The sequence below is a fragment of the Brassica rapa genome, chromosome A08 (assembly GCF_000309985.2).
Source record: "Brassica rapa cultivar Chiifu-401-42 chromosome A08, CAAS_Brap_v3.01, whole genome shotgun sequence".
NCBI lineage: Eukaryota > Viridiplantae > Streptophyta > Magnoliopsida > Brassicales > Brassicaceae > Brassica > Brassica rapa.
Window position 1 is genome coordinate 18,358,653 of NC_024802.2, and position 15,904 is coordinate 18,374,556.

The 15,904-nt window shown below is 32.6% G+C and overlaps 2 protein-coding genes and 1 long non-coding RNA gene across 3 annotated transcripts; 2 read left to right on the forward strand and 1 right to left on the reverse strand.

The window, feature by feature from the left end:
* The first annotated feature begins 2 nt into the window (after window positions 1-2).
* On the forward strand, window positions 3-5,040 carry LOC103835590. Its single transcript, XR_004449993.1, has 3 exons — window positions 3-4,676; window positions 4,781-4,912; window positions 5,008-5,040. It is a non-coding gene; the product is annotated as an uncharacterized LOC103835590 (long non-coding RNA).
* A 675-nt stretch (window positions 5,041-5,715) lies between these two features.
* Window positions 5,716-11,191, forward strand: LOC103835455 (transcription factor bHLH75). The gene is made up of 6 exons (XM_009111632.3): window positions 5,716-9,329; window positions 9,424-9,593; window positions 9,694-9,759; window positions 10,222-10,290; window positions 10,414-10,494; window positions 10,566-11,191. Exons 1-6 carry the CDS (start codon window positions 9,137-9,139, stop codon window positions 10,659-10,661), a joined length of 675 nt encoding a protein of 224 aa, XP_009109880.1. The 5' UTR covers window positions 5,716-9,136; the 3' UTR covers window positions 10,662-11,191.
* A 1,917-nt stretch (window positions 11,192-13,108) lies between these two features.
* LOC103835456 (zinc finger protein CONSTANS-LIKE 16) lies at window positions 13,109-15,200 on the reverse strand. The gene is made up of 2 exons (XM_009111633.3): window positions 13,921-15,200; window positions 13,109-13,566 (listed from the first exon to the last, which is right to left on the reverse strand). The coding sequence occupies exons 1-2, from the start codon at window positions 14,962-14,964 to the stop codon at window positions 13,309-13,311; spliced, it is 1,302 nt and encodes a 433-aa protein (XP_009109881.2). The 5' UTR covers window positions 14,965-15,200; the 3' UTR covers window positions 13,109-13,308.
* Window positions 15,201-15,904: the final 704 nt, after the last annotated feature.

The following is a 15,904-nucleotide window of genomic DNA, read 5'->3' on the forward strand; positions in this document are numbered from 1 at the left end:
GTGTTAATATTGTTTTTTTTCCTAAAATCATAAAAAAAAAGATAACTGTAAAAAAATAATAGTAATTATCCTTTTTAAAAATCTTAAACCAAAAAATTGTTAAAAAAGAGTGTTTAATGTTAATTTTCTTTTATTGGTTCTTAAAGTTTCTAATTATGATCGCGACACAAGCCAATTATATAATTAAGATTGTGACATGTGTTAATACTAATTTTCTTTTTCTATCATAAAAAACTATAATTATTCACATATTAACATGATTTTTTGAAAAAAATAATAGTAATTTTCGTTTTTACAAATCCTATACCAAAAACGATTTGTACAAATAATTTATTTAATACTAATTTTCCTTTACTAAAATCATAAACCAAAAACAATTTGTACAAATAATTTTCCTTTTCTAAAATAATAAAGAAAAGATAACTGTAAAAAAATGATAGTAATTATCCTTTTTAAAATTCTAAAGCCAAAAATTTGTAAAAGAGTGTTTAGTGTTAATTTTCTTTTATTAAAATCTGATTTTTTGAAAAAAGTAATAGAAATTTTCGTTTTTACAAATCCTATACCAAACACGATTTGTACAAATAATTTATTTAATACTAATTTTCCTTTTCTAAAATCATAAAGAAAAGATAACTGAAAAAATATTAATAGTAATTATCCTTTTTAAAACTTTTAAACCAAAAAATTGTAAAAGAGTGTTTAATGTTAATTTTCCTTTATTCAAATCCTAATTAAAAAGATCATAAACCAAAAGGAACTACAATTATTCACATCTATATATAGGACTAAGCTCTCTCATATTTTGACACTTCTCATATTTGATCAGTAAGCATAAAGAAAAATATTAGGTGGGTTTTTTGGTCATCGCATGTTCTTTTCTTCTTATAAACTGATGTTAATTTTTTTTTCATTATTGTCATGCTGGGCACGTAAGTTATTGCCACAATAATGCTTAGGAGTTTGTACATACAATATATAATTAGTTATGATGTTGTACATAAGTTAATGTCAACGCCAATTTACTACTTTAATACGTTTAATTATGCTTATGTGTGTTCGTTCTATTTATTATTTTCTAACTGAAATTGTAATTCAATTTGCTACCAGGAATTATCAAGAGACAATGGCTTCAGAAAGTTATCTAACACTAGATCAGTTAAATAAGAAATGTCCTTACCGTCGTACTGAGTACGTCTTACTAGAAAGTGGGAAGCAAGAAATTTAAATAAGAATAACGAGCTTATAGGAATAAATTTTCTCATACTTGATAAGATGGTAAATATTTTAATTTAAAAAATCTTATATAGTTTTATTGTTAAAAATAATTTGTTTATTATATAGGAAAATACAATTCAAGGTTGTGTGCATCCTTCTCTTATTGAAAAGTTCGGAGATGGATTACATGAAGGGGCCATTATTGAAATCTGCAAATTTAATTTGCAAGATTACAATAAAAACTACAAAATCTCATATCATAAATTTCAAATAAGATTGACCGAGAGAACAACAATTGCATGTGTGGAGCAAAAATTACCTCAAACACCGCCTGAAAAATTTCAATTTCGAAACTATGAAGAGTTTGCTCAACTGAAAGATTCAACATACGATTTATATGGTAATATTTAGTATTTTTTTTTGTCAGTTAATCTTTATCTTTCTCCTTTTGACTTCGCTTTATATATTCAGGATAGTTAAATCTCTTGCAGTATTGAATGCAAAGATTGATAGGTTTAAATAATTATTACATCGACTGAAGTTGGATCCTTTCGTATAGAGTCTGCTTGACATTGGTTGATGCATTTGTATGTTTAGTAGGTCATTGATTGATTGATTACTAGGAACACGTAATCTGTTTTTTTGTAGCAATTTGGTTGTCAAACATCATATGTTTCAGTCAAATTATTCGGTATTTGTAATGAATTTTGCTTGAAATAACATTATTATATAACACGATTTTTTTTACAGATGTAATCGGATGTATAAAGAATATTGAGAAAACGGATGTTCGTAGCAAGACCACACCTGTCCTCCGAAGAGTTATTCAACTTTATTGTTAGAAAGGTATATTTTTCAATTCCAATTCTATTAATCAATTTCGATTTTTATTTTTTATTTCTCTTTTACAAAAATTCTATCTTATACAATAGAATTGAAATACAAGCAACACTATGGGCTGAACAAGCAGAACTATTTGAAGATAAATATCGCGCTTTGAAAAGTAATAATATTGTTCTTATCATGACAAGTGTTTTGATCAAGACATATCAAGGTGTAATTTGTCTCTCAGCATCTTCAGGGACTAAATTCTATTTGAATTATGATTTTGATTCTGTTACCGACTTTCGAAAAAGGTATTATTTAAAAGGTTCAATTCAGGTTCGGATAACCCATTTAAATAATTTTTGAAATTTCAAAATTCATTATATACTTTAAATCCTCAAAATCTATAAATACAGTAATATATTACATATAAATTTGAATAACATATGTCAAAACACCTAAAATTAACATATAAATTGGTTTGGTTTGAATATTTTGATAGAGAATCAATAGAAATTTCAAATATATTTTGGTGTTTTCAGTATATTTTAGCTATCTTAGACATTTAGTTTTAACTATTTGTTTATATTTTCAAGTATTTTACACACATTAAAAGTATCTTATATATTTTGGATGTTATTAATATACATTAAATCTAAAAATAATTAATATATTTAGGTATATAAATCTATATAATATTTATTCGGATACCCGAAATACTTCGTTTCATTTCTCTAGATACCAAAATTTTGAACCCGTTCGAATATTTAATCAATTTCGATTCAGGTTCGGTATTATTTTTTTGGATCGGGTATGGTTCAGTTTTTCGAATTTTGTTTTTTTTGCCCAGCCCTATTTTAATCTCTGTTTCATAGTAACATACGAAGACGTTTTCATTAAATTAATATAATAAAAACATGTTATAAAAAACTTTTAAAACCATTCCAAATTACTATTAATATAGCCTTGCATCATTCCAAAATACGATTTGAGTTGAACTTGAACATGATTATTCCAAAACAGACGATATAGTCTGATCATTAAAAGGTGAACTATTTATTAAAAAAACAAAAACAAATTATTAACTATTGTAAAACACGAAAGACAAACATCAAAAATTATGTAGAAAACAGATTTAAATTCAAAATTGTGTCCATAACATATACATATATTCTAAAATTGATGTAAAAAAAATTGTCATTCTTTATATGTTTTCATAAATTTAAAAATCAAACAAAACCCGTGCAACGTACGGGTCCATACCTAGTATATATATAAATGTATAAATGAATATACTTTTTCAATACGTAACAGTTTCCTAATTTTTTTTAAAATCTCGATTCTGATTCTACGTATCCGCTTCCGTTTCCATGTAATGGTAATTTTTTTTATATTTTCTCTTCTTCTCCATCGTTTCATTAATTAATTTATATTCTCAGGTTCATACAGAAGTGTTTTATAGCGATGGCTCTGTGCTCGAATGCAACAATAAGAGGGAAGTGCTTGATAAACATCTCAAGGTGACTGGAGGGAAGGTTTATACCCGGTTCCCACCTGAACCTAATGGTTATCTACATATTGGGCATGCAAAGGTAAGATTGACACAAACTGTGCTCGTCAGTTACTCTGCATGAAGGTGTACGTTTGCTACGACCTACTTTTTTTGGTCACTTCTAATGTTTGTTGTTTCAGGCTATGTTTGTCGATTTTGGCCTTGCAAAGCGAGGGGGCGGCTGTTATCTTAGGTAAGAATACTTATTTCCTTTTACGTCTCTGTAGCAATCATTTTTCTTCTGTAACAACATAGTTCATTATTCTATTCAACATCTGATTTTTCAGGTATGATGATACAAATCCGGAAGCAGAGAAGAAAGAGTACATTAATCACATTGAAGAAATTGTTAACTGGATGGGTTGGGAACCCTTCAAGGTATTCTTACTTTTAAGTACGACTAACCGTTTATTATTATTATTATATTGTGTGTGTTTATGTTTATAATTCTTTCCATTGTTTTCTTCTAGATCACGTACACCAGTGATTATTTTCAAGAATTGTATGATTTGGCAGTTGAGCTGATTCGGAGAGGTCATGCTTATGTCGATCATCAGGTTGAATAAGTTTAAACCTTCAAATTTATGGATTCCTGTTGCTTTTTCCAGTCAACTGCCATATTTAGTTCTAAGCTGAACTGCAACTTACTCCCACATCGAACTCATTCTCGCTACATTGTTGATTTTCATCTTTCAGAATGCTAAAGATATAGAAGAGTACAGAAAGATGAAAACGAATAGTCCCTGGAGGGACAGGCTTATTGAAGAATCACTTAGACTTTTTGACGAAATGAGACGAGGAATGATTGAGGAAGGGAAGGCAACACTGTGAATGAAGCAGGACATGCAGAATGATAATTGCAATACGTATGACCTTATTGCATATCGTATAAAGGCATGTGAAACAAACATTATCTCTGGTTGCAGAAGAATGTGTTCTCCCCATTCTTGGGGTATACTAATTTGTTTGTATGCTTTTGCAGTTCACACCTCATCCTCATGCTGGTGACAAATGGTGCATCTATCCGACCTACGATTTTGCCCACTGCACTGTTGACTCTCTCGAGAATATAACACATTCGGTTTGTCCCCTTTCTAGGTATTTTGGCTTTTGCTTCCAATACTATAGAAGCCTAAGCTGTATATTGTGTTCTAACTTTTAAATGTTTATCTCCATAAAATGTAGCTCTGTACTCTTGAATTCGAAACCCGGCGGGCTTCATATTACTGGTTACTACATTCCCTTGATCTCTACATGCCGTATGTATGAGAATATTCACGGTTGAATATCACAAACACTGTAATGTCCAAGCGTAAGGTTGGTAAAATACTTGCTATTTAGCAACTATGAGCATTTTCTGTAAAGAATCAAATGCTGGTTGTATTGATTTTTTTTTTGTCTTTTTGCTGTAGTTGAATTACATTGTGACAAACAAGCATGTTGATCAATCTGACTTCAGAATGAAGGATTCAAAAGGTTACTATGGGCTCGCCCCCGGTAAATCAGTCTTGCTAAGGTATGAAACGGCCACTAACTCTTTGGCTTTGAATATGTGATTCATCTATTGTGACTAAATGTGCTTCCTTCCGTTTTGCAGATACGGGTTCCCAATCAAGTGCACCAACGTTGTCTTTGCTGATGACAATGAAACCATTCGTGAGATTCATGCAGAGTATGACCCTGAGAAAAAGACAAAGCCAAAGGTTATTTTCTTTAACCATCATTATAAAAATTTCCGCAACTAGAGTGTGTCTCTTATTAACCAGTCCTGTTCCTGCAGGGTGTTCTACACTGGGTCGCTGAATCTTCTCCAGGAAAGGAGCCCATAAAGATTGAAGTCCGGTTATTTGAGAAACTCTTCAACTCCGAGGTATTTTTATGACTTTCTAAGCCTTTTCTTCTAGTTACAAATGATTCTTCCCCGACCTAAATAATTACTATTTAATCATATAACAGAACCCGGCTAAGCTCAATGATAAGTGGCTCACTGACATTAACCCAAACTCCAAAGTGGTGGTTTCTGATGCCTATGCTGGATCAATCCTTAAAGATGCTGTGGTCGGGGACAGATTCCAGTTCGAGAGGCTAGGTATATTCCTTTTTCATCATAATAAAAAAGTGCTTGCGATTCTCCAAGTTGTATTTCTATCTTTTAACCGCCACTGATACAAGTTCTTAACCACAACTTTTGTGACGCATTAGGTTATTTTGCGGTTGACAAGGACTCTGAGCCTGGGAAGCTTGTGTTTAACCGGACGGTCACACTCAGAGACAGCTACGGGAAAGTTGGGAAGTACAATTCTCCACCCCATATTAACCACTTTGTTGTTTGAAACTTTACAAGGCAGTAAATTAAAACTTTGTTTTTGTTACGCACCTAGTGCAAGCCAGTTAAGATGTGGTTTTGTTGACCTTGTTTCTAAGTGAATGGAACTAATCCTTGGATAATTCGTTTACCAAATACATAATAGAAAGGTGAATAACACAACTTCTGCTTCAAGATAAGTTTAGTTGGGCAGAACAATAAGTGAAAAAGTAGAGAAACACATGGAATAAAGAAAGGAACAACAAGGAATGGAGAACAGTTATGATTTCCAAATTTAGAAAGTTATTAATGGTAATTTGTGCCCATCAGTTTTCTTTTTCCGGAAATCCATTGGTGTTACTGAATTGAAAGATATTTTTATTTATTAGAGACGGGACTTGTGAATTACTGTAGTAGTAAACTTTAAAGATTGAAATTTTACAAGGCTATTTTTTTTATGTGCATACCACCCTAATCGATAGGCTATTCTACTGTTGATTTTTTGGATACTCTAAACTCTGCTTCCTTTAATTGTGTGTAAACTAAGCAAACAGCCACAGATTGGTTGATTATAAAAACGATGTGGGAAAGAAAATACATCTGAATACCAAAATAGACAAAGTAACAAAATGCTGGTACATGTACGGTTGCATGCAAAAACCAATAACATTTCCTAAGCTACATTGTTAAATTGGAGGAGTTGGAGTGAATGTAGCCCTACAAAAAAGATGGACGGAGCTTAGCAGCTTCAATAGTAGGAATATTTATGTAACATATGGCTCTTCTCAGCTTCTACTTCAGCAAACTTTTTGTTGTTCATATGAGGCTGTTTTGTGTTTGAGGCCTGAGTTCCTCCAGAGAATTAGAAGCCTTTGAATTTCTAATATTTCTGACATGTTTTCTAACTGTTAAGAATATAAAAATGAGTACAAGACAAAACTCATTTGAGACCTAGCTATGAAGTGCTTATTTAACACGGTTGGATTTGAGAATTTGTTTAAACAGTAAGATCTAATTTAAATTTAGAAGAGGTTACTAAAGAGTATCGCTTTGAAATAACAACAATGAAAATCACCAAACACTATTTTCCATCACCCAATAAAACTTTGTCCTGAAAGTAAGAAAATCAACCACGCAGGCGTGGTCGATTGGTACACGAGTTCCATCACCCAGTATAACTTATCTTCAGATTACACATATGTGTGGCTATGAGACATGAGTATTTGACTACTACTTAAGAAATTGGATTTGTATGTCAATTAGTTTGAGCTTCGGTTTAAGACACTCCAAATCCACCAAAAAAGGAAAAAAAAGTAAGTAAATCACTATCATGATCCATCGTCATAAGTCATTTTTTAGCATGCTTTTAACAAAATTACCAATGTAAATAATTTAGAAAGTCAATAGCCATTTAATAAATCTACATGAAAAATTATCTCCTCGTGGTAATACTAGTTAGGCAAAATAAATTATTAGATGATTCAAAAAACTTATGACCACTACTAAATTTTGGGGTAGATATAACTAATTCATGTTTATTCATAATAAAAATATTTTCCTTAACAAATCATTTACTTTTTGTTGCCACGTTGAAAAGGCTATTACCGTAATGTATAGTGTGGACAAAACTAATCATAATTAATGTGAACAATACATATATATATATATATATATTTATTATTTTTTTTTTTTGATAAAATGAAAGCAGAGATATTCCCAACTGGAACTAGTATTAGTTGGATAGTTGTCTCATTATTGATGTAAGAAAATGGAAAGTGGTGAAGCCAATCTTTAACGATTGGGATGGGCTTGGATTTTTTTGCCTCTTCCCAATCATATTGATGTCACGCCATCAAAGTTTAATTTGCTAATTTCTATTATTAAAGCATTGATTGACAATTTAACTATGAGGTTCACATTACGTATTCCCTCTGTTTAATAAAAAATATATATTTTTTAAAATTGTAAATTGTAAAAAAAATTTAAAATTAATTATTATTATTATATTGTAAGTCATTAAAAATTATGAGAAAAATAGTCACAAAATATTATATTTATAATCAAAATTTAAAATATTTTTTTAATGTGTGGAATTTCCGAAACAAGAAAAATTTTAAAATGATAAAATTATTTGCAGAATCGCATAATTAGCCTTCCAAATACCGAAACCTAGATTCAATTATATGATATCAAATGATTCTCTTTGTGGGAGTTCGGACTCGATTTCCAATACAAAAATTATTTTAGTTTTTCTTTTCGTGTTACTTTTATTTTGCAACCGGCTAAATCTATCTATGTCGTAACTAAACCACATTATTCGGTTGTGGATTGAGACTTTGGAAGCCACACGCAATGCAAAAACATCAAAAGATCTTTCGTTGTAAGTGTTTGGTTTCTAGTTTAATTATTCAATTTTTAGTCTCATATATTTACAAGTTATACACTTTAAGTATTACAAATACAAGGAAAACAAAATATTGTGTATTAAAAAGGATAAAAACATAAGCTCTTCGAACCATGCATATATGCTATTCAAGGAAGATAGAATTGGGTTTTTGGGTTAACAGATGTGCTATACTTGTAACGTATTTCAGAACTAAACGAAATCAAATACTGTAAATATTTAGTTGATATAATTTGTATAAATGTTTACCATGTAACCAGTTTAACTTAAGTAGACGTTATTTTGGCAACTTATATAGTCTTAAGTGTTACAAAAAGATATAGTTAATGTAATTCCACTAACTGAACGAGTTAGCCGTTTAACACTAAGTCGTCCTATTTACGTTTTGTCTGATAGCCTAATGATTCAAAAACTTGTTGTGATCACTCGACGATCATTAATGCAATTTCTTCTGTTTCAATTTGGCACCATACTTGTATACATTAAAAGGGATCCTCAAAAGGTCCCGACAGGTTAGATATATCTAACATTGAACATGGGTCCCACAAAATCTACTACACAATGATAAATGGAAACCTAGGTACAAGTTCTTTTTGATCCTCACACGTTTCTTTCTCATTCTCACTAAGTCACACAATACAAGGAGCAAATACCAAATCACTCAGAAAAAAATAAAAGTAAATACATAAAATATTGATCCCATCTTAATAATCTCTATCTATATAAACAACCACAACTCAATTGCAGAATTTACAACTGTCTTAGAGAAAGGAAAAAGAAAAACAAAGCTCGCAAAAATAAATCATATATATTTTAGCTTGCAGTGTCTCTAATGGCACGGTATGAGCCATATAATTATAACATTGGTCTTAACCCTTCGTTACCACATATTAACCAAAATCAAGAGCTGATAAATCTGGACTTACCAGTTTCTACTACTCCGTCCAGTTTTATGCTTTTCTCCAATGGAGATTTAGTTGATGCCCGTCACAACAATTCTCACTTCTCCCCAAATTTATTGCACGGTGAAGATTTTTTCTTCCTCTTTTTGTTTTCTTGTGGAAGTTCTGCTATTTTATATATATATATTCTTAAACTTAGTGAAGCTACAAATGGCAGGTGATTTGGGAAGACAAGACAAAAAAGAAGAGAGTGGGTCGAAGAGAAAAAGAAAGAGGTCGGAAGAGGAAGAATCCATTAATGAAGATAATATTGAGAAGGCAAGAGATGTTGTTCATGTTCGAGCTAAGAGGGGTCAAGCTACTGATAGCCACAGTTTGGCTGAAAGGGTATAACTCAACAAATATTTACTTACGCAAACAAACTATAAATTGGAAAAACTATATGAAAAAATTGGCATGTTTTGGATTCTTTTTGGAATGTATTAAGGTACGAAGAGAGAAGATAAATGAAAGGCTGAAGTGCTTACAAGACCTTGTTCCCGGCTGCTACAAGGTAAATAAAAATCCCACACAAACCCTTAACCTTTGTTTAACAAAAAAAAAACAAAAAATTTGCTGAGAATCTACAAAATACCAATTTATGCTGTTATGTTTTAAATTTACCACATACTTAAATGGAAATGTGTTATAATTTCTTAAAGTTATAATCCTTCTAGGGATTAAAACATGTTTATGCACATGTCGTTGAACTTGTGAATTAAGAGACACAAATAGGATCCAGATAACTTAATATAAATATATAAAAATTATTTTCGCGGTCCACATTTTTAATACGGAACACTAAATTCAAATAACAGAGGGTGTAGTACCGTCACGACTCACGAATGTAAATGAACAGATTGTTTTAATAAAAAAAAAATACAAAGTATAACAAAGAATCTGTCTCCGAATAATATCTGATAAAACTTAATCCAAATGGGTTTATTTTCTTTAATGAAATTCAATTTTGATGCAGACAATGGGTATGGCAGTGATGCTTGAAGTCATCATAGATTATGTTCGATCGCTGCAGAATCAAATCGAGGTTAGCCCAGTATTTAACTAATACATTTCACTGTTTAGAAAATCCAATTATCTTTTATGATAATAAATGATAATACTATTCAATAGTTAAATGGTTTAATTCTGTATGGTCTTGTGGCTGCAGTTTTTGTCCATGAAACTCTCAGCGGCAAGTGCGTATTATGACCTTAATTCTTTGGATATTGAGCCAACGGATACATTTCAGGTAATTATCACATAAGAAATGATTGTATATGTAGTTTCATGGATTTATATTAATCGTAGTTGTTGCATCAGGGAGGGAATATGTATAGTGCTGAAGAGATGGAAAGGATCTTAAGAGAAGGTGTAGGAACACAGCCTCCGAATTTCAGTTCAACATTGCCCTTTTGATCATAAGAAAATAATCATAAAAGTTATTCTATAATTAAACTCTATAAATAAGGACTTGTCATATCAGTATACGTTTATAATAAATGTATAACCTTATGAATCTTATGCATATATGTAACTTGAAAATAATATAGAGTAAAAGTTATGTTACTTATCCTATTTGTTAGAGGAAGGCTGAGTTGTTAAGGTTTTATTGGGAGGCCCCCCCCGTATTATCCACGTGACTTCAAGGCTCGCTAGTTTCAGTCTCAGTTTCAGGCATAAAAGCATCATGTGCGCTCTCTAGTTTCCATGGCATCTTTACCATTATCACCAGTCAAACGTCGAAGTTAGAGGACTTCTCTGCATTTAGTGTTGCCTTCGTGCGATGATTGCCTCTATCTATGGTACTTTTAATTCTAGTTTGGTTGTTATACCAACCGTTCTTTTGGTCGTTTTAGCTCTGTTTTCATATATAAAACTTTAGTTGATCCAAAAAAGGGGGAAAAACAAGAAACTCTATTTTGAATAACATATGATTTTGATATTAATTACATGGGAAGACATAACAAGAAGTCTTATTGTTCAGCACATACTTACATATTCATACTTTTGGCTTGCAACAATTTTGTTCCCATATGCGCTTTGTCGATAGGCTTTTCTCGGGGCTAATACTAAGACACGCCATTGCAATCTTGAGCACAGCTATGACCTCTTCTTCAGTCTCTTTGTCATAAGGCACTACAGTCTACACACGGACACAAAATGTCTGACATCTATTTTTCCAATCAATACACATAGTTATCCACTTCACTCTATCCATTTCAAATTTACCCACAAAAATATTCGGTAATCGATCTTCCCTTTATGATCTATAGCAAGATCATCCCATATGACTGTATATCCCATTTCTGTTATGGATTCACTGTGGTTTTCATGGCTTCAGGAGCCTATAGTAAAATGAGCTCAAAATTTGTAGATGTACCAATCATGACGATGAGGCGCTCTTGTTGGATGGTCGTCGATTGTGGTTTATTCTATTGTTGGCAATGCTAGAGAAGTGCATGAGTCCCAAATCGAAAATATGAGGCTCCATGTCTTGTCCATGTATACTGCTGAGTTTCAGAGATCTATGAACATACTTTTTGGGCTAAGCTCATCAAGATACACCAACCCTCCCTCATTATCCTTTACCGAACTTACCAAGACAGCTGCTTGCATGCCACCATACCGGGGATTTTCTAATAATTGACAAAATGAAAAATTGAATTTCTACACAGAGAAAAGATAAATTCTTCACCGGGGAGTGCGTTGGCAAAGACGTCGGTTAGCATTTTAGGCAGTAATTGTGATTATTTTCTTGGGAGGTACTTTGTTTCTGTCACAACCATTTTTATTTGCCATTTTGTCACAACCATCTAAATACGATATCAGTCACTTTCAAGTTTTAATTGTTTCTTTTAAAATGTCCACATTGCGATTCATTGGATACTTCAACCTTTGATTAACTTCATGTTTTCTATCGGTACAAAACAGATTCATGATCACACGCATATCTTAAATGATTTTGTTTAAGAAAATTCTCAAACAAACTGAAAAGACAAAAAAAACTAGAATCTGAAGATTTGATATATTTTTAAATAAACTTCTCTTGTCTAATGATTATTATACTACTTCCTTAAAACAAACATTTTTCTTAGGAAGACACTCAAATGAAGAAGCCTTTCTAAGTTTTTACTTTGATATTTTTGAAGAAAAAAGTACGATTTTTTTTTGGAAAATGTTCTTTATTCTTCAATAATACTTTTCATAACTGTGACAGGAAAAGCGGCAAATCGAAAGTTGAATGTGATACAACTCTCAGCTACGCAACAACATCCGACGATGTGACTTTTTTATCTGTTAGTTGTGTTCTGTCTTTTTATGAGTTGGACCTTTTTATCACTTTTAACAAGAAAAGGAATTTCTTTAATGTATATTTTTTTTCTTTAATGTATATTACTCACACTTCATAAAACTGTTTCACATTGTAGCTTTAGACAATCATATTAGAGCACTTCCCAACAAAACTTGTTTGAAATTATCCATCTGACCAAAGATTTAAGCCAACAAAGGCTCATTGATAATGATATATGAGGATATTTTTATAAGCGACAATAGATAGTTGTTTTGGTCCAATATACGCTCGAGTGGTAGTTAGTTGCCAATTTCATCTTAGTTTGCAATTATAAAGGAATTGGACAGTACAGAAAATGCTACATAAACCAAAAGGTGTGTTTGGTTTGGCTTGATTGCACTGAAACTGGCAACGGGTTTAGTGTTTTTTTTTTCTTGGGTTTAGTTTTCATTCCCTTTGTTCCATATAAATGGAAAGGTGGTGACATGCATGTTTTGAGAAAATGGTTTAGTTATTGGTTTAAGAAGTTTTGTTCGTTCAGTTTTTGTTTGAGAGGTAAACATGATAGTAATTTTAACAATCAAAAAGCTTTTTCACATTTTACCAGATAATATATAAATCAGCTATATCCCATACAAGAAACTCACATTACTGGTTTTCTTGTAATAAAGCACAACTAAGTGCAAAAAGGGTTCTGTTGCAGAAGAATGAAGTTCACAAAAATTTTAAAAAAAATTCCGGAAAAGGTAAATTGAGATATTACAAGAATATTCAGTTATTCACACCTAATGGTGAATTTCCAGCAGAAGCAGCAAGCGGAGTTCTCTTAACGAATCTTCCTTTCATGCGAGGTTTATTCTCTGCATTCAATTTACGTACCTCGTACCTTATCGTCTTCGTAAACGATCTCGTTTTCTTCTTTTCTCTGTACCTCGAAACACTAGCTTCTCTTCCTCCATCCCCAACCACACTTGAGGGTAAACATCCACCAACGCGACGCTTCTTACGACTTTTTCTTCCATTGTCCCTCTAAACACACACAGTTTCAACGTTAGATAGTTTGGATACCACGTCTAACTTGGACGTAAGGTAATACATAAACAACAACAACTAATCGAGCTACAAAGAAAAAACTAATCGAGCTGTTAAAGAAAGACTCATTTTCGATAAAAATGAGTTTCTACCAACATTGAGTTAGTCTAGTGGCTATAACTCTTGAATAACTTAGTAGAAATCTAAGGAGTCATAGGTTATAGGAGGGGTCTGCTCTTCTAACAAGGATTAACTTAAAATGGTTTGGGTCTCCACCTATGGGACGTACATGACTCAAAACCTCCTAGTCATTCACAAAAAAAAAAAAAAAAATCTTGTTCTATAGTTTACCTTGGAAACCTTGGAAACAACCGGTGAACCGCTGATGTTTATGTCTAACTCTGGTGGCCCTCCTGATGTCCACGGTAGACCTTGACCTCCCCAAGCTGATATCACCTGGTCGTAGTCTAAACTCAACATTAGAACATTCTTTTTCTTCTCCTCCTTCGCCTGAACACATTCACCACTACTTTCAACATTCTTTATTGCATCTTCTTCGTATGCGTTTTGTGGATAGTTCAGATCAAACGGCAACGTTCCATCCCGGTTGCCCTGATCATCATCGCCTATTTCTATGTCCATGTTCATGGCTTTTGTTTCTTTGTCCTCTATCTCGTCTTTTTTAAACATTTCTGTATTAGATAATCCTAGTTCCTCCATTGTATAAGACTCTTTGTCTAACCCGTGACCGAGTAGTGTCTCAACGTCAGCAGCGAAGTCCTCAACCTCCATGTTGGTTGGGAAAATCCCATTTAGACAACTCTCATCCTTGTCTTCGTCCTCATGACCATCGATCATTACACCACTTCTCATCGTAGGAAACTTGATCTTCGGCTCAACCACCATTGGACCAAGAACCGGCACTTGACAGATCAGCGGCCCTTCAACCTCAGAGCTGTCTGTCTGACCCTCCGCACTAATCTCCGGCACCATATCTTGAAAAGTCGACGAATTGTTCCTCTTGCCAGATCCACGTGGAGTCCTAGGTTTACGAGTGAACCCGCGATACCACGTTGGAGCTTCTTGCTGAGGAGAGGTACTATCTTTCAAACGAACTCTCTCGTGCCGGCGAGCGAGAAGATTCGCTGAGTGGACCGAAGTGTCGCATGATTGGCAAAGAAAAGCCTCGTCCGCGGCGCAGAACCAATGCGCCTGCTTCTTCAAGCAGTTGTCACAGGTCCTCGCCGTCTTAGCTCTAACACAATTCGCTAAACTTTTCATATTAATAACCAAATGAAAAAAAAAAAAATCAACAAGGAGAGAGAGCACGAGGGCCTTGACTTTAGAGGTACTAGAATATTGGTTGTTTGAGATTGAGATGTCTATGTCCCGCATGAAAGTGTGTTCTCTTGTGTCAGAGGATCTCTTTATGCGCTTTTTAGGTGGTTATGTCTTCAATTGGGACCCACCTTGAAGTCTTATCTCGATTTTGATTGGTCGACTTTTGAAGCTAATCTTGTAAAAGTGTTTTAATTGGTTAGCTTCTTTATCCCCAATGGATTTCATTTCTTGTGTGGTCCCATCTCCACGGTTTCCTTCCTTCCTCGTTAATTTCTTTCTCCTATATTCACTTTTGTTTATCGAAGACCTTTTGTGGTTTTTGTTATTATTATTTTTCTCTCTGTCTTTTTTTTTTAATTATTTCTTTCCTTTTTGGGTAGCAATGGTTTTGATCCAGTTGTCTATATTCTTAAACAAACAAAAAAGGTAAATGAACAAATTTATTTTAGGGGACACTTTTAAAAGAATAATATGCAGAATAGAGACAAACACTTACAAATTAGAAGTTTATTTTATTACGAAGAGAAAAAAAAAACTTGGATATCTTAGAAGAAAGAGAAATAAGAAAATCCAAAAACCATGTTTGGTTAATACAAACTATTTAAAAAAATTAGTCACTAGCTTTGACTTTGAGCATTATTAGACGAACTTATTTTGTAGAAAAACTACTGCAGTTGATGTTTTTAGATTTATAGAATATTCATGATCAGAAAATTCAATAATACCATGAAATAATGATAAATTTTTGTTTTGTTAGTTTACTAATCACTGGCTTCCGTTAGTTTTAATTTATATAATTTCAATATTTGTTAACCATGAGTATTTCACCATGATTTGTTTTACAAAGACATGATTTGTTTTACAAAGACATGATAGTTTTTTTATTACATTTAGTGATAGTATAGTTTGTGTGAAGCAGTTCACTACCTAGGGAGATAATTAGCGCCGCCGGAGATTGACATTCACATCGAACTATCATATGTGAAACCGATTA